Source organism: Nipponia nippon, unplaced genomic scaffold, assembly GCF_047370975.1.
Source record: "Nipponia nippon isolate SJK-2023a ecotype South Korea unplaced genomic scaffold, ASM4737097v1 scaffold_8, whole genome shotgun sequence".
NCBI lineage: Eukaryota > Metazoa > Chordata > Aves > Pelecaniformes > Threskiornithidae > Nipponia > Nipponia nippon.
This window is the reverse complement of record NW_028262402.1, coordinates 7304752-7330285: the sequence shown is the minus strand read 5'-3', so window position 1 is coordinate 7330285 and position 25534 is coordinate 7304752. Positions and strand designations below refer to the sequence as shown.

At 41.8% G+C, this 25534-nt stretch overlaps 2 protein-coding genes across 5 annotated transcripts in view; one reads left to right on the top strand and one right to left on the bottom strand.

Annotated features, from left to right (window-relative positions):
• Positions 1-17910, top strand: part of RIGI (RNA sensor RIG-I) — a 30041-nt gene extending 12131 nt beyond the window's left edge. For both annotated transcript variants that reach the window (XM_087741264.1, XM_087741263.1), the window contains exons 11-18: positions 447-604; positions 920-1055; positions 1949-2097; positions 3379-3469; positions 4185-4355; positions 5922-6073; positions 11351-11497; positions 13276-17910. In XM_087741264.1, the coding sequence (XP_087597390.1) occupies positions 447-604; positions 920-1055; positions 1949-2097; positions 3379-3469; positions 4185-4355; positions 5922-6073; positions 11351-11497; positions 13276-13575 (1304 nt within the window). In that variant the 3' untranslated portion in view covers positions 13576-17910. The remainder of the gene's footprint in view (positions 1-446; positions 605-919; positions 1056-1948; positions 2098-3378; positions 3470-4184; positions 4356-5921; positions 6074-11350; positions 11498-13275) is intronic.
• Positions 17911-18017: 107 nt separating this feature from the next.
• Positions 18018-25534, bottom strand: part of ACO1 (aconitase 1) — a 37654-nt gene continuing 30137 nt past the window's right edge. For all 3 annotated transcript variants that reach the window (XM_087741265.1, XM_087741266.1, XM_087741267.1), the window contains 7 exons: positions 25061-25185; positions 24176-24280; positions 23347-23489; positions 21774-21921; positions 21233-21355; positions 20015-20200; positions 18018-18728 (listed from right to left, as the gene is read on the bottom strand). In XM_087741265.1, coding sequence (XP_087597391.1) covers positions 18615-18728; positions 20015-20200; positions 21233-21355; positions 21774-21921; positions 23347-23489; positions 24176-24280; positions 25061-25185 — 944 coding nt within the window. In that variant the 3' untranslated portion in view covers positions 18018-18614. The remainder of the gene's footprint in view (positions 18729-20014; positions 20201-21232; positions 21356-21773; positions 21922-23346; positions 23490-24175; positions 24281-25060; positions 25186-25534) is intronic.

Below are 25534 nucleotides of genomic sequence, written 5' to 3'. Positions count from 1 at the left end.
ATTTTAGCCTAACATCTGGGTGTACGCTGAAACACAGGGAGTGAAGAAGACAAAGCCAGACTCTTCTCAGATGGTTCCCAGAGGCAGGACAAGAGGCAGTGGGCACAAACAGAAATACTTAAAACAACAGGAGGAACTTCTTTGCTGTAAGGGTGGTCAAGCACTGGAACAGGTTGCCCAGAGAAGTTGTGGAGTCTCTGTCCTTGGAAGTACTCAAAATCCATTTGGACATGATCCTGAGTGACTGCCTATAGGTGACCTTGCTTGGAGCAGAGGGTTGGACTAAAGATCTCCACAGGTGCCTTCCAGGCTCAGTGATTCTGTGATTGTGTCTGCATAGGCTTTTTAAACCTAACATTCATGGAAGATGTGTTATCTTCCAGCTAACTGTTCTGGTTATTTGTTAGTCAAGATGAACAAATGTTTGTTTCCTCCTTCTTTACTAGATACTATGTCTCAAATCAACAAGAATGATTTTGGAACACAGAAATATGAACAGTGGATAGTTGGCACTCAGAAGAAATGCAGGCTGTTGCAACTGGCAGACAAGGAGAAGGAGAGCAGCATTTGTAGAGACCTTTTCATTTGCACTGAACACCTGCGGGTAAGTGTATATCCTCCTTCCTTCCATACAGAGGTGGAGCCACCCTGTTCCTTCTGATACAGGTATGTTCACCTAGGAGCATTCGAACCTAATTATTTTATTTGACACAAGCTAAAGCATAGCATGTAAGAGTTGTGTCTTAAGATACTCACTAGAAACAGTATAGTGCAGAGGAGACTTTGTAATGCTTGTGTTGTCATGCAAATGAAGAACAACACGAATTTTTAATACTTAATCTAGCTAAATAAAATTTGTGTTCATCCCCTGTCCCATGGAAAATGAGGCTTAAATGTGTCTGTCTCTTTTTCTGAGCAGAAATTCAATGATGCTCTCATCATCAGTGAAGATGCCCGCATTGAAGATGCTTTAGTCTACTTAACTGACTTTTTCACAAATGTCAAAAATGGACCATATACAGAGTTAGAGAAGCAACTGACAGCCAAATTTCAAGGTATTTCACACAGTACCTGTGACAGTTGCAGGGGAGAAGAGGCCTTATGGTAGGATGATCCAAGTGTTTTCATCAGAGTAAGCGCAGTTGTTTTTTCCAGAAACTTTGCACTTTTTGGAAGATCTAGTGCCCATGTGAGTGCAAACGTAGTGTTAGGGTAGGCAGGGGGAACTTTCTGGGACTTCAAGCTACTAGTGCAAGAGCTAAGGAAATAGTAGTAATTGTAGCTAGATGCTGTAGTAGGTTCTTACATGCCTGACTTGGAGATAAGGCAGCGGTGTCCTTAAGTATCTGCCCCACGAGCAGGAGGATGGTCTACAATCATGGATGCTGGCAGCATTAGATAAGGCAATATACACTGCTCAGTGCACTGCCTAGCCTCCTCCTGCCTAGTGCTCCCGGACGAATCCCAAACTTCTGGGAAGAAGCAGGCGGCCCTTGTACCCTTCTGATTAGAAGTTAGAGGTTGCACTGTTGTCTAACTTCTGATTTAGTAGCAGTGTGCTGTACATCAGCCTGTGATCCGGTGTGTTGCAGTGTTGACTGCAGTTTTAAATCACTGGGCTGCCTGCCCTCTAGTGTCAGTTGTTTCCTAAGAAGAAATAGCACCGCTCTTGGCAAGAACTGTTTTGTTGCTGTCTTTTAGTGCACAGTATGTCACAGAGGTTCTCCTGTCAGTTTGCTACAAAATATGAGAGCCTCAGAATTTTTTTCTGGGGATTTTGTTGCATTTAGCCAATAGCTTTCTTTGCTTGCATCTGGAAGAATGGTATAGAAAATAAAAACAGATGCTAAAAAGAATGTGGGTGGGATTTGAAGGTAGGTTTGGGTAAGAATTCTGTTTTCTGCATTAATGAAGGTAAATTATTCAAGACACTGCTGTTTTCTTCCAGAGAAAGAACCAGAAATGACTGCCCTTTCAAAAGATGAATCAAATGAGAATCCCAAGCTGGAAGAGCTTGCTTGCATCCTGGATGAAGCATACCGCTATAACCCAGAGACTCGCACTCTTCTCTTTGCTAAGACAAGAGCCTTAGTAACTGTAAGATGTTTCTTTTTAAAGCTCCTAAAATCAGAAGTGAGAAAATAAAATGCCTCATTTATTACCTTTCCCATTTTGATCTGGAAATAGAAAACTATGCATCTATTTGATCTTCCTAAGAAAATATTTATCTTTCTATATCTTCCTAAGCACTGATGCTCTGAGACAGGACGAGGTTATTTTTTTTCTTTTTCTGAAAACTACAGTACAGGGGTGGTGTCCTTCATCACTTCTTCTTGCTATATGTCACAGTTGATCATTAAGCCATCAGATTTTTACTTTAGGTCTGAAGTTAGTTTTGACAAGATGTGTTACAAGGTTTTTGGCTTTAATGTGGCAGTGTTATAAACCAGTAGCTCTGCTCTATTACTGACTGCACATCGGGAGGTATTTATAGGTTTCCCGGAGGATTCCTATGGGCCCAAAGGAGGTCTGTGCCCTAGCATGGGGTTTTGATCAAAAGGAAAGACTTGGAGGAGCAGATATTCTCTGGACCCTTCTGATGCACTGGTCTGTTTTATACTTGCCTAGGATCAAGGATCTAGGCTGAATGATCTTTTTTCTCCCTTCCAACACCTTGTTCCCAGAAAAAGCTCATGCTTGAAGTAAGTGTGCTGCTAATCATTAGCTTCAGTAGCTCTTAAACATTTACTGCAAGGTATCATAGTCTCTGGCTACTGTAAACAGATTTATCAGCTTAGAGTCCCAACCCCCATTTTATCCTTGGCTATAGACACGCCGGATGAGTTGCAAACCAGAAAAAAATTAAAGGCAGGCTAAAGTCGAAACTAACACCACCAAGCATCTGCTGGCAATTTTCCATTATAGATGTAAAAGCCTACTGTAGCTTGGCTGAATTTTGTTCCTGTGTAAGAGGAGTTTGAAGGTGCTACTTTCACTGTGCAGTGAGAAAGTTGTAAATAACAACTCTTTTCCTTTGGATCCCAGAGGTGTAGTATTCAGTGACCTGTTGGTTTATGAGAGAAAAAGGCATACTTTTTAGCAGTGAAAGGCTGCTTGCTCTCTAGCCCACCTTTAAGTTGCAGGGGTTGGAAAAGTGGAAATGAGTTGTGGCATGGTTGGATCTGGCATCGTGGCTGTGACCTTTGCTTTCTCACCTATTAGTAGATGTTCCCCTCCTGAAGCACAAGTTCCACCTTCTTTTCTGTTTTTAGTTCTCAAAGTATGAATTGTCTAGGCAAGCATGGGCAGGATCTACCTATATATGCCAAACTAGCATTTCATCTGGACAGGGATCTAATAACCGGATTTGCTTTCCAGGCTTTGAAGAAGTGGATAGAAGCAAACCCTCTGTTTAGCCACATAAAGCCAGGTGTGTTGATGGGTCGTGGAAGAAGAGATCAAAAAACAGGTATGCAGGTTTGCACTGAGGAATACCAGTTGCTAGACGTATGGTGGCTACACTGCTAAAATTGTTCTACTCTTCCTGTCTTCATCTTCTGTGCTCTTAAACAGAGGAAGGTCATGCAAGTTTGCACTATGCTTTTTTCCATATCTAGGAGACCTTCAACCAATCCTAAGGAGATGCTTGCTTTTTCTGTCCAGAATCTTTGGTTAAAGCAGAAGTAACACTGTCAATGACCCTTTGCTGCAGGATTCTTTTGCTAGTTCAAAAGAAGTTTAGAAACTGTTCACTACCATGGCTTCTTGTGATTGCTGCTAGTGGTATTTTCCCTGTTCCTTTTACAGATCCCTCCCTTATTTTGTGTTTGGTGGCACAAAGACATTTTAAGGTAGAATGGAAGCTACAGCCAAAATTAATTGTGCATGGTGTAAGTTAAGAGTTAGCTTGGGCTTAAAATAACTGAGCTGTGTGGGCCTAATAAAGATCAGCTAGGTGTTGTGTCTGAAATGGTGTTTCCCATGATGACAATTCTTGTGCCACATCAACAACAATTCCTGCTCTGTGGGTATAGCATGCAGCCAGCTAGATATGCAAACTTGACGTACTTTTCTAGATCAAAGGGACGTGCTCATTTCTAATCACTTAAGTAAGAGCACATGCAGGTATCTTGCTCAAGGAACACTTCAGTATTTTTTCCTGACACAGTTTCTCGGTACTGTAGGTATGACTCTCCCAATGCAGAAGGGTGTACTGGATGCATTCAAAACCAACAAAGACAGCAGGCTGCTAATTGCTACATCTGTTGCTGATGAAGGCATTGATATTTCTGAGTGCAACCTTGTTGTGCTCTATGAATACTTCGGTAACGTCACCAAAATGATCCAAGTCAGAGGTATGGAATTTCAGAGCTATTACTTTAGAAACACGTTTTGGCCTAGAAATGGACATAAAGTGCTACTGAATGGCACTTTGGAAATACGATAGTAATATGTGCATGTCTTGCTGTTGTTCCTCTGTGCCCCTGAGTGAAGTCAGATGAATGATGGCACCAGACATGACAAATTTGTTCACAGAACTGAGTCCTGGATGTTGTGGGGCTTTTCTTTTGCCATGCAAATTAGCTGTGCCGCACAAGGTTATTGAACTGTTGACGAGTGATCCCTCAAGTGGATAATTATACATAAAAGCAGAAGTATGGCTAGAAGAGCTGTAGTCAGAAATAGCACAGATCGTTCTGACTGTGACAGTTTACAAAGGGCTGCTGCAATGGAGTTTCATGTATTGCCTTGGCTTCTGAAGACCTTCCCCTGCCCAGTGGTTTATTCCCAACCCAGCTACTCACGGGTACCAGAGGCCTTCGCATGTGGAGACCTCTAACATTCAAGACAAAAAAAAAAAAAAAAAAAATAAAGGAAACCCTGTTTCTGTCGTGGCTTGTCTAAAGAAGTCTGTCAAGACTTCTGTCTTGAGTCTTGGTGATTTTCCAATACGGCCAGTAGAGGGGAATGGAGAGCCACATTAAATACTGCTTTCCGTTTAACATTCCTAAACGTCATAAAACTGCCTGTGTCTTTCAAGGGTGCATCTGCAATATTTTATCATATCATTCGAGTACTTAACTTCATAATTTGATGGGAAGTGATCTCCATTGCACTTAGTCCTCTGCTTTCAGGGTCTGTGTCCTGTAACGTTTTAATTTTTGTCTTATAATGAAATAATTGGTCCAGAATTCACGTTTATGGGTGATAGTGTCTATTCTTAACAGGCCATTAAAGATGCAAAGAAAATGGGTTGTGTCAGTTTTAAGCCACATAAAATCATGATTTTGGGGCAATGGGAGCTCAAAAGCAAATGTGAATGTTTTTTCTAACAGAAATACTTCTAAACTGGTATGAGATCCCTATGGTTCTTAGTTTGCCTGTGTCACAGCAGCAAAAAGCAGGCAGGCAGTATGCATAGACAGGTGGAAGAGATGGCACTTGCTCTTGTTGTCTCTTTTCTTACCAGCACTGTATTTCCAGTTCCCCAGGTTTTTTATGATAGATTCTTTTTTTTCCATAGACACCATTTAGCAGGGCAGAAAACTAGTAAGTAAGACTAAGATGACCTTTTCTCCTCTAGCTTTTGTTTCCACAAGAAGGCAGCAAGGTGCTGTACCATAACTGAAGTGTCAAGCAAAGCATGCCTGAGCTTAACTGAGGCAGGCCGCAGAAGTAGGCAGTACAGCACGGGCTGGGGAATATCCAGGAGGATACCTGGAAGGGGGCATCTTGTCCTGGTTTGTGATCAAAGAAGAAAGAGCTGAGAGAATGCTGTTTAGAAGCAGCATTATCTGGATCTGAACATAGGAAACAAAAGCAGCCACACAAAAAGTCCTTAATGCTCTTTGATGGCATAGCTCCTGCTTTTGCACATCTTGTTAAGAGTAACTAAAGAGGATAATTGTGTTGCTCTGTAGGTCGTGGAAGGGCAAAAGACAGCAAGTGCATCCTTGTGACAAGCAAAACAGAAGTGGTTGAGAATGAGAAACACAACCGTCATAAGGAGGAAATGATGAATGAAGCTATTGAAATACTACAGAATTGGGATGAAACAACGTTTGCAAGAAGGGTTTGTACTTCTGTGGAATTTTCATACTCAAATCTATGGGCATTATCTATTTAAGCCTTCTTCTACTAGGGCTTCATCTAGGACCAAGTGATAACCTGAGGAAAGTGTTCACTGTATTTGGTGTCAGAACAAGGATAGATCAGCAGAGAAGGGATAGTGTGTACTGCTAGCTTCCAGTATGTCATCTGTACTGTAACTGTAAAAAGCTTAGAAGCTGAGGTAGAATTTATATAAACTTCTCAGCTTAGAAATCTAATATAAACTATTCTGTCCACTGGAAGAAAAACATTGCTGTGTCTGCTTGAAATAGTGGACAGGGAGATGGGAACTATGCAAATGGTGGTAATATGCCTGTCCATATTCATGGTCAGAAGCACTTTGTCTTTGCTGCAGGCCAGTGCAAGTGATTTTCTAAAGTTTTTTGTTGTCACGCCAAGTGCTTGTTCATTTCAGAGCAGTGGTTTCTGGGAGATTTCAAGAAACGATTGCCTGGGACATTAACAGGATGACATTTGGATTTGTACATGCTTTCCTGTGGGTGACTTCTTTTGTGCTGCCTACAGTACCGTTGATCTTTGCTTCAAACAATGTCTGGCAGATGAAGAAGCCTAGTAGAACGCCTGAGCACACATTCAGTGCTTTACATTAACCCTGCTGTGGGCTGCATACTTACCAGATCAGAAAACATCATGAGGGTAGAAAGAAGTGTCAAGAACTTTGGGTGCTGAGGTGACATGCAAGAGGTGTCTTGGGCTAAGAAAGTGATGGACTTTTGGTCAGGCAGGTTCCTGCCTGGCACAGCAAGCGCATGCCTCTGTGACCACCCCACCTACCCAGGTGCTCTCACATAATAGGTACAAAACTCTGCAAGTGGACCTGAACAATGACAAGGACGATGATTCATCTAGCTTGGAGGTGTCACCAAAGTTAAGTCAACCTACACCCTGCATTAAAACTGCTTCCATAAAGAAAAGAATCATAGGAGACTATCATAGGAGACTCCTGCAGGGAACAGAAGGCCCAATATGGTGACTGGACCCACTTCTTAGGGAAGTCCGCTGCCTCCCTGGGTTACAGGTTAAAGATGTGAAGAGAAAACTTCCCACCCGGGTATAGCCTTCAGATTATTATCCATTATTGATTTCTCAGGTAGGCAGCAATGAAGTTGCAACAAGAAGTCCAAGGGCCATCAAGAGAGACTTCAGGGCCTTGGGACAACTGGTTAACGGATCCAGAGCACAAGCAGTGTTCTCCTCTATCCTTCCAGTTGCAGGGAATGATGATGGAAGACACAGGAAGAGCCAGCAGATCAACACCTGGCTCCAAGCCTGGCGTTACTGGCAAAATTTTGGGGTTTTTGACCATGGGTCGGACTACATGACGTCAGGCCTGCTGGTGACAGATGGGGTACACCTGTCTCAAAGGAGGAAAAGGATCTTTGCACAGGAGTTAGGAGGGCTCACTGAAAGAGCTTTAGACTAGATTTGAAGGGGGAAAGGGATAAAACCAGGCTTACTAGAGATAAGCCTGGGGTTGGCACGCCAATGTTTGAAGGACGGTGTGCTAGCGAGGTCCTTTGGTCTGCCATCTCAGTAGAGGTAGGTGATGGAGATCCACATGGCAGCAAAGACACAAGGGTTATCGATGTGTTAGAAACCACAGGAGCGCCTGAGAGCAGTCACATAGGAATTAGGGCTTCTCCCCCCAAAAAGGTGGTGGGATCAATAGCACAACTGAATTGCATCTACACCAATGCACGCAGTATGGGCAACAAACAGGAGGAGCTGGAAGCCATTGTGCAGCTGGAAAACTATGATATAGTTGCAATCACAGAAACATGGTGGAATGACTTACACACCTGGAGTGCTGCAATGGATGGGTATAAACTCTTCGGAAGGGATAGGAAAGGAAGGAGAATTGGTGGCGTGGACCTGTATGTTAGGGAGTGTTTTGACTGTCCAGAGCTTGATGATGGTGACGATAGGGTTGAGTGTTTCTGGGTAAGAATCAGGGGGAAGGCCAACAAGGCAGATATCCTGGTGGGAGTCTGTTATAGACCACCCAACCAGGATGAAGAGGCAGATGAAATATTCTATAAGCAGCTGGGAGAAGTCTTATGATTGCTAGTCCTTGTTCTCATGGGGGACTTGTCTGCTGGAAATACAATACAGTGAAGAGGGAACAGTCTAGGAGGTTCCTGGAGGGTGTGGAAGATAACTGCCTGACACAGCTGGTGAGTGAGCCAGCTAGGGAAGGCGTCCCACTGGACCTGTTGTTCACGAACAGAGAAGGCCTGGTGGGTGATGTGATGGTTGGAGGCCCTCTTGGGTATAGCAATCGTGAAATGATAGAGTTTTCAATTCTCAGAGAAGTAAGGAGGGGGGTCAGCAGAACTGCTGCCTTGGACTTCCAGAGGGCAGACTTTGACCTGTTCAGGAGCCTGGTTGACAGAGTCCCTTGGGAGGCAGTCCTGAAGGTAAAGGAGTCCAGGAAGGCTGGACATTCTTCAAGAAGGAAATCTTAAAGGCGCAGGAGCAGGCTGTCCCCATGTGCTGAAAGACAAGCCAGTGGGGGAGAAGATTGCCCTGGCTGAACAGAGAGCTTTGGCTGGAACTCAGGAATAAAAGGAGAGTTTACGGCCTTTGGAAGAAGAGGAAGGCAACTCAGGAGAACTACAAGGATGTTGTGAGGTTATGCAGGGAGAAAATTAGAAGGGCCAGAGCCCAGTTGGAACTTAAACTGGCTACTGCAGTAAAAGACAATAAAAATGTTTCTATAAAGACATTAGCAACAAAAGGAGAGCTAAGGAGAATCTCCATCCTTTATTGCATGAGGGGGTAACATGGTGACAAAGGATGAGGAAAAGGTTGAGGTACTTAATGCCTTCTTTGCCTAAGTCTTTAATAGTCAGACCAGTTGTTCTCAGGGTACCCAGCCCCCTGAGCTGGGAGACAGGGATGAGGAGCTGAATGAAGCCCCCATAATCCAAGGGGAAATGGTGAGCGACCTGCTACACCACGTAGACACACACAGGTCTATGGAGCTGGATGGGATCCACCCAAGGGTATTAAGGGAGCTGGCGGAGGTGCTCACCAAGTCACTCTGCATCATCTATCAGCAGTCCTGGCTAACCGGGGAGGTCCCAGTTGACTGGAGGTTAGCAAATATGATGCCCATCTACAAGAAGGGCTGGAAGGAGGATCCAGGGAACTACAGGACTGTCAGCCTGTCCTCGGTGCCAGGGAAGGTCGTGGAGCAGATCATCCTGAGTGCCAACCACGCGGCATGTGTGGGACAACGGGGGGATCAGGCCCAGTCAGCATGGGTTTATGAAAGGCAGGTCCTGCTTGACTAACCTGATCTCCTATGACAAGATGACCTGCTTAATGGATGAGGGAAAGGCTGTGCATGTTGTCTACCTGGACTGTAGTAAAGCCTTTGACACTGTTTCCCCACAGCATTCTTCTGGAGAAACTGGCTGCTCATGGCTTGGATGGGCATACTCTTTGCTAGGTAAAAAACTGGCTGGATGGCTGGGCTCAAAGAGTTGTGGTATACAGACTTAAATCCAGTTGGCAGATGGTCGTAAGTGGTGTTCCCCAGGGCTCGGTACTGGGGCCAGTTCTGTTTAATATCTTTATCAATGACCTGGACGAGGGGATCGAGTGCACCCTCAGTAAGTTTGCAGATGACACCAAGTTGGGTGGAAGTGTCGATCTGCTGGAGGGTAGGAAGGCCCTACAGAGGGACCTGGACAGGCTGGATCGATGGGCTGAGGCCAACTGTATGAGGTTCAACAAGGCTCAGTGCTGGGTCCTGCGCTTGGGTCACAACAACCCCAGGCAACGCTACAGGCTGGGGGATGAGTGGCTGGAGAGCTGCCTGGCAGAAAATGACGTGGGGGTGTTGGTTGACGGCTGGCTGAATATGAGCCAGCAGTGTGCTCAGGTGGCCAAGAGGGCCAACGGCATCCTGGCCTGTATCAGGAACAGTGTGGCCAGCAGGACCAGGGAAGTGATCGTTCCCCTGTACTCAGCACTGGTGACGCCGCACCTCGAGTCCTGCGTTCAGTTTTGGGCCCCTCACTACAAGAAGGACATCGAGGTGCTGGAGCGTGTCCAGAGAAGGGCAACGAAGTTGGTGAAGGGTCTAGAGCACAAGTCTTATGAGGAGTGGCTGAGGGAGCTGGGGTTGTTTAGCCTGGAGAAGAGGAGGCTCAGGGGAGAGCTTATCACTCTCTACAACTACCTGAAAGGAGGCTGTAGTCAGATGGGGGTCGGTCTCTTCTCCCAAGTAACAAGCGATAGGATGAGAGGAAATGGCCTCAAGTTGCGCCAGGGGAGGTTTAGGTTGGATATTAGGAAAAATTTCTTCACTGAAAGGGCTGTGAAGCATTGGAACAGGCTGCCCAGGGCAGTGGCTGAGTCCCCATCCCTGGAGGTATTTAAAAGATGGGGAGATGTGGTGCTTAGGGACATGGTTTAGTGGTGGACTTGGCAGTGCTAGGTTAACAGTTGTACTCGGTGATCGTAAAGCTCTTTTGCAACCTAAATGATTCTATGATTCTGTCTTCCTAGACCTTTGTAACAAATTTCTCAGAGAAGACTGGAATAAGCCAGTAGCAGCCACTACAAATAAAAAGGCTTTGTACACAGTTCTGCCATATCCCTGTGGTTTTGCAGATCACCCCATGTTTCCAGGCAATCTTTCAGAGACTGAGCTGTGCAACAAAGAATGTCCAAGGCCCTCTAGCCTTTGTGAAGTTTCTTCTCCCACCTCCCAGGCTTGGTTTTGGCTGCTCCTGCTTCTTCTCAGAGGATTCTGTTTCTGCATGAGCTGCAGGTTCCCAGCTCCAGGCTGTGGCTGTTGCCTCTTTCTCTGCCTGCAATTTCTGTGGTCTCTGAAGCCGCCTTTCCAAACCGTGAGCTTCCCAGAGCAGCAGCACTACTTCTGCTGTAGGGATTCTCACCTGACTTAGTCTTCACAAGGACTTAATAATAGCATTATCACCAAAGGGGGTATAGGGGGGTAGAGGGGAGGAAGGGACAGACAGCATAAATGCTGTCCATCATGTGGTCTTATTCTAGCCTTGCATTCTTAGCCTGACAAATGTACCATGTTCTTTCTTTGGTATGAGTTGCTAGAACAAGGCATGTTTTGTTTGTTTGCCTTTAAGTAATAGGTTCCTAGATGCTACATAACCTTAGTCATGTTTAGACAGACATTGGGACATCTCTTAATTTCATAATGATTTTTATTTATTTATTAATTTTAAAGATACATGACCTGCAAATGAAGGAAAAGGTATTACGAGATTCCAGGAAGAAAGAAACAAGACCTAAGGTAGTGGAAGGGAAAAAAAATCTTCTGTGTGGAAAATGCAAAGCATATGCCTGCAGTACAGATGACATCAGAGTTATAAAGGTATGTCTCTGTATGGAAACCTATGTCCATGAGCACCAGGGAAGTCAGCATTATTGAACTAACATCATTGTTTATCAGTATGGAAAGTAGGTTATTTTATGCAAAGTGGAGAAGAAAAAAATTCTGAGTACATCAGTAAACCACAGGACCAGTAATAACTACTTCTGTAGCATTTTACAATGGTAGTTGATGATGTCCAAGGTGTGCAAATATGTGATGTAACAGGAATCAGTTCAGTTTTCCTGAACCCCCTTCTGTTGGAAATTGATAAATTTTGTGGAAAACCATGTGATCTTCAATGACCTAATGTACTAGGGTAACTGCTGGATATTTACTTTCCCAATTAGCATAAGATTGGAAGTCTTCCTGCAGTTGAGAGATTTCTCCCACCATTTCTGTTGACGGAAAATTATCCATACAAAGTACTGAGATCAGCTCACTGTTTAGCTCCTTGGCTTATGGGCCAGTTTTCTGTTTTGAAAGGCAAGGCAAACCATGGTTTTACAAGAGGAGCCCTTTAATTCTTCAATATTACTTTGTCTGCCATTCTTTAGATAGGTCACATTGCTTCTATGTATCTCATGGGGACATTTTTATTGTACTCTTTCTGAACTTGAAGAATTTCTCTGTAGGCCCAGGAAGCCAATACTCTACACATGGAAAGTGATGATCATGAAAAAGAGCCTTTTCTGGGCACTTTGAGCCTTTCTAGTTCTGAAATTTGTTCTTTTGAGGGTTCTTCTATTTGTGCTGCTCTGAAAAGCACAGTTGTGATGTGATAAGGGGCTTCACGGCACAGCTGAGCATTACAGAGTGCTTGCCTTCAGGCACTTCCCTTTTTAATCAAGAAAATCTTTTTTTTTGTTGTTTTTACCAGCTGTTTTTGGAACGCAGATGGAGTTCGCTACTCCTTTGCAGAGGGAAGGTCCACAGGCGAGGAGCTGGGAACAGCTCAGCCTTGTGAAAACCTAGTTAGGTTTCTTTGACAAATAACGAGGGACAACTAACATACACCTCTCACTGTTGCTCCATTTTGTGCTGGTGGCTGTATGTGCACCTATACCTGTGCAAATAGATCTGAGAGTTCAGAAAACTCTTTAGAGAGTTTTTGCTTAGTACTCTGCAAATAACCCCTCACAATATTTTAAATAATACAACAAACTGAGTTCTGTCATAGTTCAGCCTATATATTTAATGGAAGTTGCATTTCCAGGAAGAACTAGCGTGTTCAGACTCCAGCTCAAATTGTACATATGCTTTCAAACTAAGTTGTTAATTTTTTTAATATTTGATTATATATGTTATAAACAACAATTGTAACTCTTTACATTGTTAGGGTTACTTTTTCTACCACTCCAAAGTAATTGCATGTCCCCTCATGGAAAGCTGGGGGTCATATAGTTAAAATGAGTGGGAAGCAGGGGTCTCTCAAGTTGTCCGTTGTTTGGATGACTCTGTTAGTTTTATACACAAGGCTCAAATACTGCAAGCATGTTTTTTAGAGAAGCTAAGTAAGTTCAAATACGTATAAGCTGGTGACTGGTGATATATAGTAATTTTGGTCTTGATAAGCCCAGGCCTGGGCCCGTCTAGTACCTGGTATTTAATGAATGGGGAAAAAAGAGTGATGAGCCAAGGGGGCTGGAAGGTGAGCCTCCCGAATGACAGGAAGCACCTTACCAGGGAAATGGTATTTGTGAGGGGAAGGGGAATGTCATGAAAAAATGAGGAATGGTGTTGCTACTATTAGGCGCTTCTGGCATCTGTTGTTGTTTCAGGTATCTCATCACACTGTCCTAGGAGACGCATTCAAGGAGCGTTATATAACAAAGCCTCACCTGAAACCCATCCAGTTTGATTGTTTTGAGAAAAAAGGCAAGATGTATTGCCAAAATACTAATTGCCAGCATGACTGGGGAATCACAGTGAAGTACAAGACATTTGATAATCTACCAGTGATCAAAATCAAAAGCTTTGTAGTAGAGAACATTGAAACTGGGACACAAATGGATTTTCAGAAATGGAAAAATATTAATTTTTCTTTGAAGAATTTTGATGTTGAAGAAACGGCCAGCTGAACTCAGCATTTTAATGCACGTATTGCCCTACTGCACTAAGCTGAAATGGTGGATGTTCTATTTCCATGTATAAAAAATTATTGTTCTTTATGCTGTCTGATATGCTGGGCCCCTCATCAGCATCTGGCTAGATTAAAAAAAGGCTGGTATGGCCACTAAAAAAAATTTACTATCTAATGAAATGTTTCACTAGAAGTTTTAATATAAGCATGGACAAGCATGTGCCTAAGCATCTAGGTCTTAGTCTTTGTTGCTATGAAGAAGTTGGTCTTAAAAAAACAAAATCAAGTTGAATGACTGACTAAACATCTAATTTATGTGACAGACCACAACTTCAAGCATTTCTGTGTGAATCAGAATCTTCTTTGTTACCAGTAACTTCTGGTTGGATTGTACCTCCATGCAGACAACATGGCTTATGCATATTGACGCTTTAAGCACTATTTTAACTACTTCTAAAGCTTTTTAAAAATTACTTCTAATGCTCTAAGCATTTTCGTATATAGAAAATTAAGACAAAAAGTCCAGTAACTTTTCTGTAAGGAAGATGCTGCATCTTTTAAATCTGTCTTTAATAGAGTATGCTTCTGCAACAGTCTGAGAAGAGCAGTAAGGCTTCACAGAGCCCTCTCAGAGGAGGCATCTTCTGGATTAAAATGGTAGCACTGTTTTTTTCTATCACTGCACGTTCATCAAGTTGCCCTTGCTGATGTTGCAGAATGGACACCTTTCTATGTGTTGCTTAACTGATCAAGCCCCAAGGTGGACAAGGCAATGCCCTGTAAGATGGGTGAAGGCTTAATTTAAATTATTAGATAGCGATTAGCATTTACTCTGATGTCCTGTCTCATGAATTGGCATCCAAAATCTCTCAAGACACCAATATTAATTCTGCAGATTTCCTGTCAAAGCTGATCAAGAATTGGAACAAAGTCTGGGCATTAGCATGTTTAAATCCCTCCTCCGTACCCAGATCCCAGACTTCTCTCAGAAAACCAAAAATTGCTAGACGCAGTTATGAAACAGTGTTAAACTTGTACACTTTAAAGCACTTGCTGATTCTACATATCTTCAGTGAGCTTAATCTTCCAATATTTCTGGAACTAAGATCAAATATATTTTCAGTTCACTTTATGCATTTGATAGCATAGTAAGGTATGTATGTAGAAGAATTATGTGTCTGAAACACTCGAACTCTGAAGAAAACAAACCACCTTGAACAGGAACCTAACTCAGAGTTCAAAAATTATTTAAACTACCTAAACCCCGGTCACTGAGACTTGTGGTGTTCTTTTAAATAGTATTATGTGGCACTAAAAGCAAAACAACTTTTTAAGCCCTGCTTCATGTTCCACCCCAGTCCGTGCCTTTTACTGTGAAAGCTGTATGCACTCTACAGAAGCCTGAATCTCAGTCCTACAGTAACTTACTCTGTGCTTAGTTTTTACCTAGTAAATTTGCTGTTCTTATACGTGCTTCCAAAAAGGAAATGCAGAACAATGGATAAAGATGATTTATGGTTGATAATGCCTCCCCTCCAAATGTACTAGGAACAAAGACTTTGACAAAGGCTGGTTTAGCACTTTCAAATTAAAAGTCCACGGAAAATCAGTCCTTGAGTATCAGTTTGCTGTGTGAAAGGGCCATCTACTTTGGGACTCTTAGCATGGGGTGTGTCGTGTGTCCGTCCCCCCCTCCCCGCCCCCTTCCTGAACTGCTTTACAATCTCAGTAACTCCTGTCAACACTGGGCTTTTCTGTCACGAGTTTGGCGGCGAAGCGTCCCTTGACCATACCAGAAACTCTTAGAGGGCTAAGGTGGGAGCAGAACTGTCTGTACCAGGGAGCCAGTCGCCCCCCGACAACCTTGGAACGTATTTTACATCTGTACCAACATGTTTCACATCAGCTGCCCCCGACAGCCTTGGGGCATATCTCCTTATCTGGGTTGTAACTCAGGAGGATCTGCACCAGCGTCACTGGAATTTTTGAGAATTTCAGTAATCACCAACCCAGATTGTGACAATAGGATGGAAATTTACTACACCTAAAGTCAATCATCTCACGACCCTATAAACAGCGGTGCCGAGTGGGACCCTTTGAGCCCTCCTGGACTGCAGCGGGCTGCACCAGCATCTCCCTCGGAGCGGGATGCCTCTCGGAGCTGTGAACTCCTAAGTTTGCAAACATAGGCCTGACGACAGGACCTGGGCTGATCTCCGGCGCCTTTCACTCCTCGAGACTCTCAGCCTTCGCCCATTGAGTTAATTATTTGATGTGAGTATTTCACTGAACTCGAGGGGAACTTTTACTAGGTACCTTTACATATAGAGGCCTGACAACAGGACCTGGCCTGATCTCTGGCACCTTTTGCTCCTTGAGACCCGACCTTCATCCATTGAGTTAATTATTTGACGTATTTCAGTGAACTCAAGGGGAATTTTTCCTAGGTACCTTTATATGTGCATATTGTGAGTATTTCACTAAAGTCACAACAAATTACTAGGCGTGGGGGGTGTGTGTGTGTATTGATACAAATATTGCAGTAAACCCTATTTAATCACCTTGTAGATGCTAAATTAACCAATGATTACTTATTGCTAAATTCTTGTGATTCTCTCAACTGTGAACAAACCTTAAACTGCTGTTAGATATATATGATCCTTAGACATAAACCCTTGACCAAGTCTGAAACTAGGACTGGATCCAGCCCTCTCTGAGAAGGACTTTAGAAAGCAAGGGGGTCCATTCTGAACCTCGTGACTCAACGGGAGCGTCCCCTTTTCCTCCTTGTATTTTCTTCTAACTCCATTTTCTCTTTCTTTCTCTTTATACATATATTCCATTCATTTAGTAAGTAATAGAGTGACCCTTGCCATCGAAGTCTGTTGACTCACACTTTTGTAGATTTCTATTAAAATCACTATTTTCAAATATCTTTGATGGTGATTCTTTAAATGACCTAACCACTCATCTGTGACATAGCATAAAAAATAATCAGTCTTAAGTTTCACAGCTTATAGTAATAACTACTGGGAAGTTAAGGGATTTGAGGAGCTTTAGTTTTTCCTATTGTTTGAACACAAGGATTGCAGACTAAAACAATTCCGCAGTTCAGCCTAAGTGAGTGTGATAAAGGTTGATGAGGTAACACGTTAATAAGAATTCAGCTTGATACAACAAGCCTACCTTCCGTACACCATGGAGATGGGATGATGGGGAAGAGCACCAGCAATCTACTTGGCTTTTGAGAATATCTGAAATTTTTTTCCAATTGAACCCAAAGTCGCATATTTATTACCAAATAATGCTCAAGATTGTGACCATATTAACAGCTGTCTGTTAAGATGTTTCACAGAATCACAGAACGGCTGAGGTTGGGAGGGACCTCTAGAGGTCACCTTGTCACCTACAGCAGTTTGCTCAGGACCATGTCCAGACAGCATCTCAACACCTCCAAGGATGGAGACACCACAGCCTCTCTGGGCAGTGTCTTCCAGTCAGTGCTTGGTCACTCTCGCAGTAAAAAAGTGTTTCTTGATGTTCAGGGGGAACCTCCTGGGTTTCAGTTGGTGCCCACTGCTTCTTGCCCCGTCATCAGGCACCACTGAAAAGAGCCTGGCTGCATCTTCTTTGTGCCCTCCATTCAGATATTTGTACACAAACAGCAGAGATGTCCCTGAGCCTTCTCTTCACCAGGCTAAACGGCCCTGGCTCTCTCAGCTTGTCCTCATATGAGAGATGTTCCAGACCCTGCAACATCTTAGTGGGCCTCTGCTGGATTTGCTAGAGGAGCTCTGTTTGTTGTAATCAAGCAAAAATAGCCTGTTGCAGGTACAGTGCAATCTCTATCCCCCTCCTTAAGCCTCTTGACTTCTTTCAGAACTATTTTCTTTTTTTTTTTTTTTTTCCCCTGATACAGCTGGAGATGACCACACTAAAAATACATTAGGAGATTACTTTGAAAGAACTTCTCCACTATGTTAATTGTTGTGGCAGTCGCTCTACAAACAGTTAAGAGTAAGAATTAGTACTATAACCTTGTTTATCTCCGAGTAAGAGGACATTTGCTATCGCCATAAATAGATTGATGTGGTATTGTGGATTGGGCAGTCACTGACTTCAGTGAATGCATTAGTGTAATCAGTGGTTGCTAACTGCCATAAAAATTGCTGACAAGGATCTTGGAATTGTGGGAGATTGTCTTCTTGAGGACAGAAAAGAGAGGGAAGTACATCACAGAGGTATTCTGTTGGGTTACAGAAGACTGCCAGTATTTGTATTCATCCTGTCTCATGCAGATTATTCAAAGAAGCAAGAATTAAAATATGAGAAGTCAAGACTTTTATGACTGTGCTCCTACAGGGACAATGAGAAGAGTTTAAAGTCAAAGCTTTGTTGTGCATCCCGGTCCTGAGGATAACATGACAAAAACCACCAAACTTCTTGAAAATAAATTTAATTTTATCCATTAGAAATATTATCCCCAATAGGTCCACCTTTCCACAAAGGCTTAAGTTTTAAACAACAAAGTTCACATTTTTTTAAAATTAATAAACAGCTAAGTAATTAATTTCAGTATTAGATTCAGATTCTGGTAAACTGAATAAGAAAGCAAGCCAATATCAGGTAATCGGGAAGGAGTAAAAATTATTTTTTGTACTGTCAGTTAATTTTTGGACCACTGATATGAGCATAGAACTTAACTTCAGAGTCAAACTAAATGCACCAAATATATGAAATCAGCACATGATCTTCAACATTTCCACAGATTCCAGCAGTATTTTAATGACTTTTGCACTGTATTCTAAGGTAAGTCAAGCCAACCATCATATGAAACAAATAAATGCTGTTTACTTTAATTGGGCGTGTCCAGTGTCCTGATACACAGAATAATTCAGCATTGTAAACAAGCCTTCTAATACAATCCACAAAAAACCTGTTCACTTTATGGTTCACGCTTTCGAATTCATGATTACTGTAGTTTTACTGTGCTCACCAGTAGGCTTGTACCTGGACGTTTTTGCTTAATGTTTTTGATTAGGATGCCATTTTACGGATCATGTAGTTCAGAATGCCACCATTGTGGAAGTAAGTGAGCTCCACGTCAGTGTCAAATCTCATGATGGCATGAAAGGTTTTCCCAGTATCCAGCTGTTGGGGTCAAAGAAAGTCATTCAAGCAGCAGAACATTCCACATGTTACATGACATCATAGTTAAAATAAGGACTATTACGACAGTTTTGCCATCTTAAGAAATTGTGATAGAAAGCTAAAGTAAACAGCCACTGGACATCAGTATTTTTTTCCACACGAAACTACAGCCAGCTGCTTAAGAGGAAAATGGTTTAAAACAAACCATAATAAACACAGTATGGAGTCTCCTTGCATTGCATTTGCTGCCTCATTTAGATTTATTGTTGATATAAGCCTAGAGGCATGAAAGCTGACCATCCTTTCAAGTGGTTATACTAATTCTTGATGTTGTTCTATGTAGTCATTCTTCTGGCTTAGGTACAACAGCAATACTCATTTCATTAGCTTTCTCTGAGTCCTAGGGTTTGGGAATCAGAAAAGCACAAAGACAAGTGCATGAAGTGAATAAAACCACTGTGTTTTACTGAAGACTCCTCTAGTCAGGTACTTCCAGAAGAATGTACAATGTTAATCTGTGACTGACACGCTGACCAGCTCTTTGGGATCTATACTTTCTCCATTTCAGGGCAGTTAATGAGGCACATGTAAACAACTATTGTTAAAAACCAATCCAGGGAGACCACCTGCATTAAATGAACATGCAATAAAGTAGATTGTTTTGCTAACTGCAGTGAAAAAGCAGACTTCGATGCCATTAGACTACATAAGTCAGTTTTACAGATGTTCCAATCAAAAATAAACCAAACTATTATTGTAGATGCTAATATTTTTCAAAAAAGGGCATAGGTTTGGAGGCAGAGCTAGAAAAAAATGCAGTCTTTCAAATACAGGGCCTGAAGTTTAACTAGATTTTATGCTGGGTATGCTTAGACTTCACTTTGAATGCTGCAGTGTACAATATTCTGTCAGTTGAATTGTCAATGAGTTATTTTAAATTCATTTAAATAAATTAGTTTAATTTATTTAATACTTAGAGTTCACGTTCTATTGTGCTTCAAACATTTAACTGAGACAGAAAAATTTATAGTGGACTTTGAAAGACTGATCCAAAATGAAGGACTGCTTTGTGCTAAATAAAACAGTTTGGGCATGCTGCTTTTATATCCTATCACAGCAAATCCCTATTATAATGACTGTTTTCATCCCCTTCACCATCTCAATTCTTCTCCCTTCCTCAAGTGAGAGAAGCTTACTGCCATATGAAAGCACACTGTTTGAAAAGACAGTTAATTTTGAGTGACATTACAGTCATTCAGAAAATTCAGCCCTTAGGTGTCTCATACCTTAATCTGGATGTTCATCTGCGGTTTTAGTTTTTCAGGAATGATAATCGTGTAACGCTCCCGTCCAGTGAGTCCTAAGGTCCCTGCATCCTCTCCAGGTAAGTACTGCAGAGGAATCACTCCCATCCCTACTAGGTTGCTTCGATGAATTCTCTCATAGCTTTCAGCAAGCACAGCCTTGACACCCTGGGAAATACGCAAACAGGTATAGTTATCTTCATGGTTCAGGGTAGTCCTTCTGTGCTCAGAGGAATGAAATTGGTATGTTTGTGGTCCCCTCCATTTCATTTACCAGCTGCTGGTAGAGTCAGCAGGTCTGTCTGACAGCAGACTGTCCAGGAGGACTTGATTATATGTTAACTTTCAAACATTTTAAAAAGAAGTTTGATTGTCAAAAAATTACATACACTTTCTCAGGAATCGTGCACACTTCTTTAATGTGTCTTACATAGGGCACCACTAGTTATTTCCGTAACTCTTGCTAATTCAGTGTTGCCCTCCCACATATGCAGTTTAATTAATTTCTAAATTTTTAACTGTTAATACAGTTAAGACAAACAAAATCACCACTGAGGGAAAAAAATAAAAAAACAAACCCAAAACTTAAACAAATGTAATCTTAAACACCAACTCTCCTAAAACTTTGTTTAATAATACACACACTATTGCCTTCACAAATTCCACACCAAGAAAGCTTGAGTTAGAGTTCGGGCTAGTAAATGGGGTGGGACAGGACAGACAAAGAACGAAACAGGTATTTCACTGCACATGGATTTCTATTAGGCTCCTGTAACAATACTCCTAAGCATCCCTGCAGTCTGCATGGTGAAGCCATGCTAAATTTCATTTTCACTGATACTACTTTTGTCTTACATGTACTATCTTCCCTGCTAAGTGACCTGAAGGAGGCAGCTGGAAGCAGACCCACGGTTTACTGGCTTATGGGAAGCAGAAGTGAAAAAACTGACCTTTCTGGTGTAGCCTTGTGGATTTCTAGCTGAAGATCAGTCAAGGCTTCCAGTCTGAACAAGATCTATTAATATTTAAATAGCTTTTGCAACTCTACTGTGGCCCTTGGAGGCAGCTGAGATTTCAAAATAGCTCTTCCTACCAAAAGTGAGAATGAGCTACCCAGGATGTTGGTCATAAGCTAGTCTTCCTGACAAATGAATGCACTTTTAAGTACTGTCCTCCTCCTAGTTTACTGTAGTCACTCACCAAGAGGAATGGTCCTTTAGCTGCCCAGTCTCTGGAACTTCCTGCACCATATTCCTTCCCAGCCAGCACAATCAGAGGATGGCCAGCCTGCTTGTATCTTTCTGCAGCATCAAACACGTCCAGCTGGAATGAAAATGCCGAACAGTTTATACACTTTCAGGCAGTGCAAGCACAGTTCCAGGGAAACAAGGAAAAAAGTGTCCCCACATAAATAGCTGAAGCCCACACTTTTCTCCAAGCAGCAGTTTAAGGATATTAAGCATGTAGTGCTTTGTGGCTTCTTGTCTGATCTCACTCCCAACACAAACCTGCACCTTCCACTACCGCTTCTACAGTGGTTATACTCTCCACTAATATGCCTGATAGCACCACATTATGTAGGTATGTGTGACCTGCTCCCCTAGGTCAATACAGCTCCTGTCCCCTCATTAACTTTACTTAAAGGGCACTTAACTAAATGACCTAAGCTGTAAGTAGGAAAGCCAGTACTAATCTACTTTACTGTCAATGAGCCTCAGTTTAGAGCAGCATGTGTACTTACAGTTTCCCCAGAAGGGAAATGGACAGTCTGAGGTCCTTGTTTATCAATAAATTTGTTCACCAAGCGAATGTTTGCAAATGTTCCTCTGGCCATGACAGCATCATTCCCTCTGCGGGAGCCATAAGAATTGAACTCTCGAGGAGTCAAGCTATTAAGCAAAAAGAAAACAAAGAAAAAAAGGAAACTGTGTTGTTTTTAGACTGAAGCACTCTGTGCTTTAAAAAAAGAAATTAATGAATTGGTGTTTCTGAGGCAGGTATGTACATAGTTCCCATCATGACAGTAGCATCCAGTTAGCTGATACTTCTAAGATTCTTTGAAAGGAAAAAAAAAAAAAAAAAAAAAGTCTGCCTACAGCGTGATCATAGAAAGCAGCTTCCATAGTATTCTCATCCCTTGCCCTACAAAACAGTATCTGATAGTAATGCAAGGATATTGTTCATGTTAGGTCAGAAGATGCAATACAATTCTCTTCTTACTAGCTGCCTACTGAAAATCCTCCTTGTTATTTATATTCCCATAGCATCTAGAACAAAGGTAGAGACACCACTGTGCTAAACATCTAAAAGGCAGAGAGAGCCCCTGCTGCAAGTTAGAACTACAGATGAAAAAGTTAATTTGCAAACGGAGATATGGGAATGAGGGGACACTCCAGCCTAACCAGTAAACAAAAAATGTGCTGGAATGTGACAGAAAATTGGACTGGGCTACATCCAAACAGCAGCTATGACATACAACATCTGTTTTGTAATGTGTGTAGGACTATTTAGCTTTCAAAGTGACTGACAGCAGAGGGCCAAAGAGTCCAGAGCAGTTAGTTTTCAGTAGATCACACTGTTTTAATCAATTTCCTCTCCAGAATTATTAGGTTTAGTGAAAATATTGGGTTTTTTACAATGTCAGCGCTGTTCCTCAAAACAGGAAGTGCTAAACCAGAGAATAAGAAGTATTGTATTATCTGTAAAGACTGAATAGGGCAACTCAGCAAGTCCTAGTCTTGCCTTAAGTTGAACCCAGAGTACTGAACTGACAGGCTGGCCATAGAAAAAGACCAACATTTTACAGCAGTTTGGACTCCAACCACAATAGCTTTGCCAGTTTTTGCAGCTAAGCTGAAACCTAAACTACTGGATGTTCTGTAGCACCTGATAGCCTAGCTCTGTGAAACAGCTACACATGCTAGAAGAAGTGAGTATAAAATCCATTTCTGGCATTAAGGACCATGAGCATTTTGCTTTGATAGGGAGGCAAATCCTGATTCCCTTATTTATGAATAGACTTACTGCAAAAACTAGCCTGAAAGTTATCTTCTTCCCCTCTCTCCGTACAAAGGTCTTCAGCTCTCCAGTGTAATAGTGTGTAATGCACACTCTATGCAAGTTCTTACACTTGGTGAGAGCTGCTGAAGCAGCAGAGAAAGAAGTGTTTTTCTGTCTTCTTTTATATATTCTCCAGGCATCCGTCAAGGTATACGAGTGTACGTGAACAGACAGCAGATATGTGCGCCTGTAACGTGGTATAGTAATTGAGCCTTGTTTCCTCTTCCCAATTTATAACAAGAAGTAGTGCTTACCCTCTGCTGGTCAAATAACGGGCTGCAGGACTATTTCTTGCTATATTCCCAGCTGGAGATATGTGGTCAGTTGTCACAGAATCCCCAAAATTCAACAGGACATAAGCATCTTCTATTTTTTTCGGGGTCTGAAGAGCCAAAGTCTAAACCAACATAAATACAAACAAAATCATTAAAATATGACACAGAATTCCTTTACGTTTCTCAAAAGTGCAAATTACAAAATAAAGTCTCCCTTTTTATACAAGTTAGAAGAAAGAAAAAAAATCAACCCTATTAAAAATGTTTACGTTCTTGAACAAAAGATGACATCCTGGCTGTCTGTCAGCAAGTTCATACATGAAGAAAACAGATGGGGCAAAAAAATTAGCTGAGGTTTCCTGTGGTACATGCATGAATGCAGACAACAATCCAGGATTGCTAGACATCTGCATGCACTGAAATCTGCACTTTCTCTTAAATGGTACTGAAATAACAATCTGAACACTGAACTATTTGGTGCAAAATGCAGGCAGGCAGAATTGTGGGTTTCATTTCCTGTCCTTTTCCCTCACTTGCTTTGTGACTATTTAAAAGTATTCCAGCTTAAAAGGAAAAGGAGACTTTTCAAAAGCCCTGAAGTGACAGGGAATCCTTAAAATTTTCAGATTGACTCATGCCTTTGTATTAAAATGAATACCAACAGTGTAATTCTAACATTTGAGAACCAAGGCCTCAACAGGCTATGGTGGATGCTCCCAGGCCCCTTGAAGTGGCTTTCCTTCACCTTTAACATTACTCAAGGTCACTACACACTTCGGCTTGATTCAAAGGGAAAGCATGCACGTACCAGACCATCAAAGAAAGGTGGAGACTTGATGTAAGTTGACTTGGGATTCCAAGTATATAGTTTATCTGAAGGAGCATCTAAGGCATTCCAAGATTCATTTACTGTCTGAAAAACACACAAAAACGTCCCATTGATTTCTAAGTTTTCAGAAGCAACGGAATTACTTCAGAATCCAGGTAAAATTACAAATTTTACTTCAGCAAAAGCCTTGTGTATTTCTTAAAGCACTTTGGGAAATTCTTATGACAATATACATTATGTTTGGGGTTGGTTTTTTTTTTAATGATTCTATCTATTAAAAGAGTTAGGAAAACCCTCACTTCATTACAAAAGAAGAGCAGCTCATCCAGCTTTCTGACAATAACCTACCTGTATTATGTACACAGATAACCCTTTATTATTCTCAAGTGTATTTATCAGTAATCTTAGGAAGATTTCCTAGCATGTAAACCTTAAGAATATTTTGTTTCAATACCTGAGAAAGGCTTGCAGGAAGACATTACCAAGTACAAGTTTTTTTCTGATGTGAATGTTATTAAGTAATGCAAATGAATTTTATGTCACCTGAAAAAAACCAAACATCTGTGAAGCTGGAATATCTCACTTTCTAATATCAGTCTGGAATGACTGTTTAAAACGCATCATCTATATGTTACATTAAAACCATCATTAAGGAGCAATTTTCAGGACACAACTGTCTGTAAGAACCAATTAATTAACCAGAAGCCATTTTAAAAAAAAAAAAAATCTCACTTGAATACTTGTAAGAACAGGAGCAACAGCAACAGAAGGAAAAGGTTCATTTCATTATCAAGATCAGCTTAGTTAACATCTTCAGAATAGCACAGTACATCAATCAAACTACTGCCCAGGGGATTAACTCACCTCTATTTTTTGGTAGACCTCCTTGAACATCCCAGGAATAACAAACTGACGCTCAACAGCCTGAATCTCATTTCTTGTTGGCCAGATGTCTTTCAGGAAAATCTGCTTCCCTGAAGCATTTATTCCTGTAGAAAACGGTATTGTTACGTTTGTTGCATAAATTTGCCATGGAGAAAGAAAGAAAGAGTTTATTGTGGTGTCCGTTAGCTATATGTTCCTTCGAACCTTGTCAACGCTCATGAGACACACTTTATTTCGCCTACAAGTGTGTGACAGAAAAGGGCCTCATAGACTTGATGATGCCTGTACATACACCTTCCTCTGTGATTTCCAATGGCCTTCCAGACTAATTTACAGAATAACTTAGGTTAGAAAGGATCTTGCTCAAAGAAAGTCTACTAGATCAGGTTGCTCAGGAGAGACTGCCACCCAGATTATAACCAAAAAGATGTCCCTGTGGAATTACAATACTGG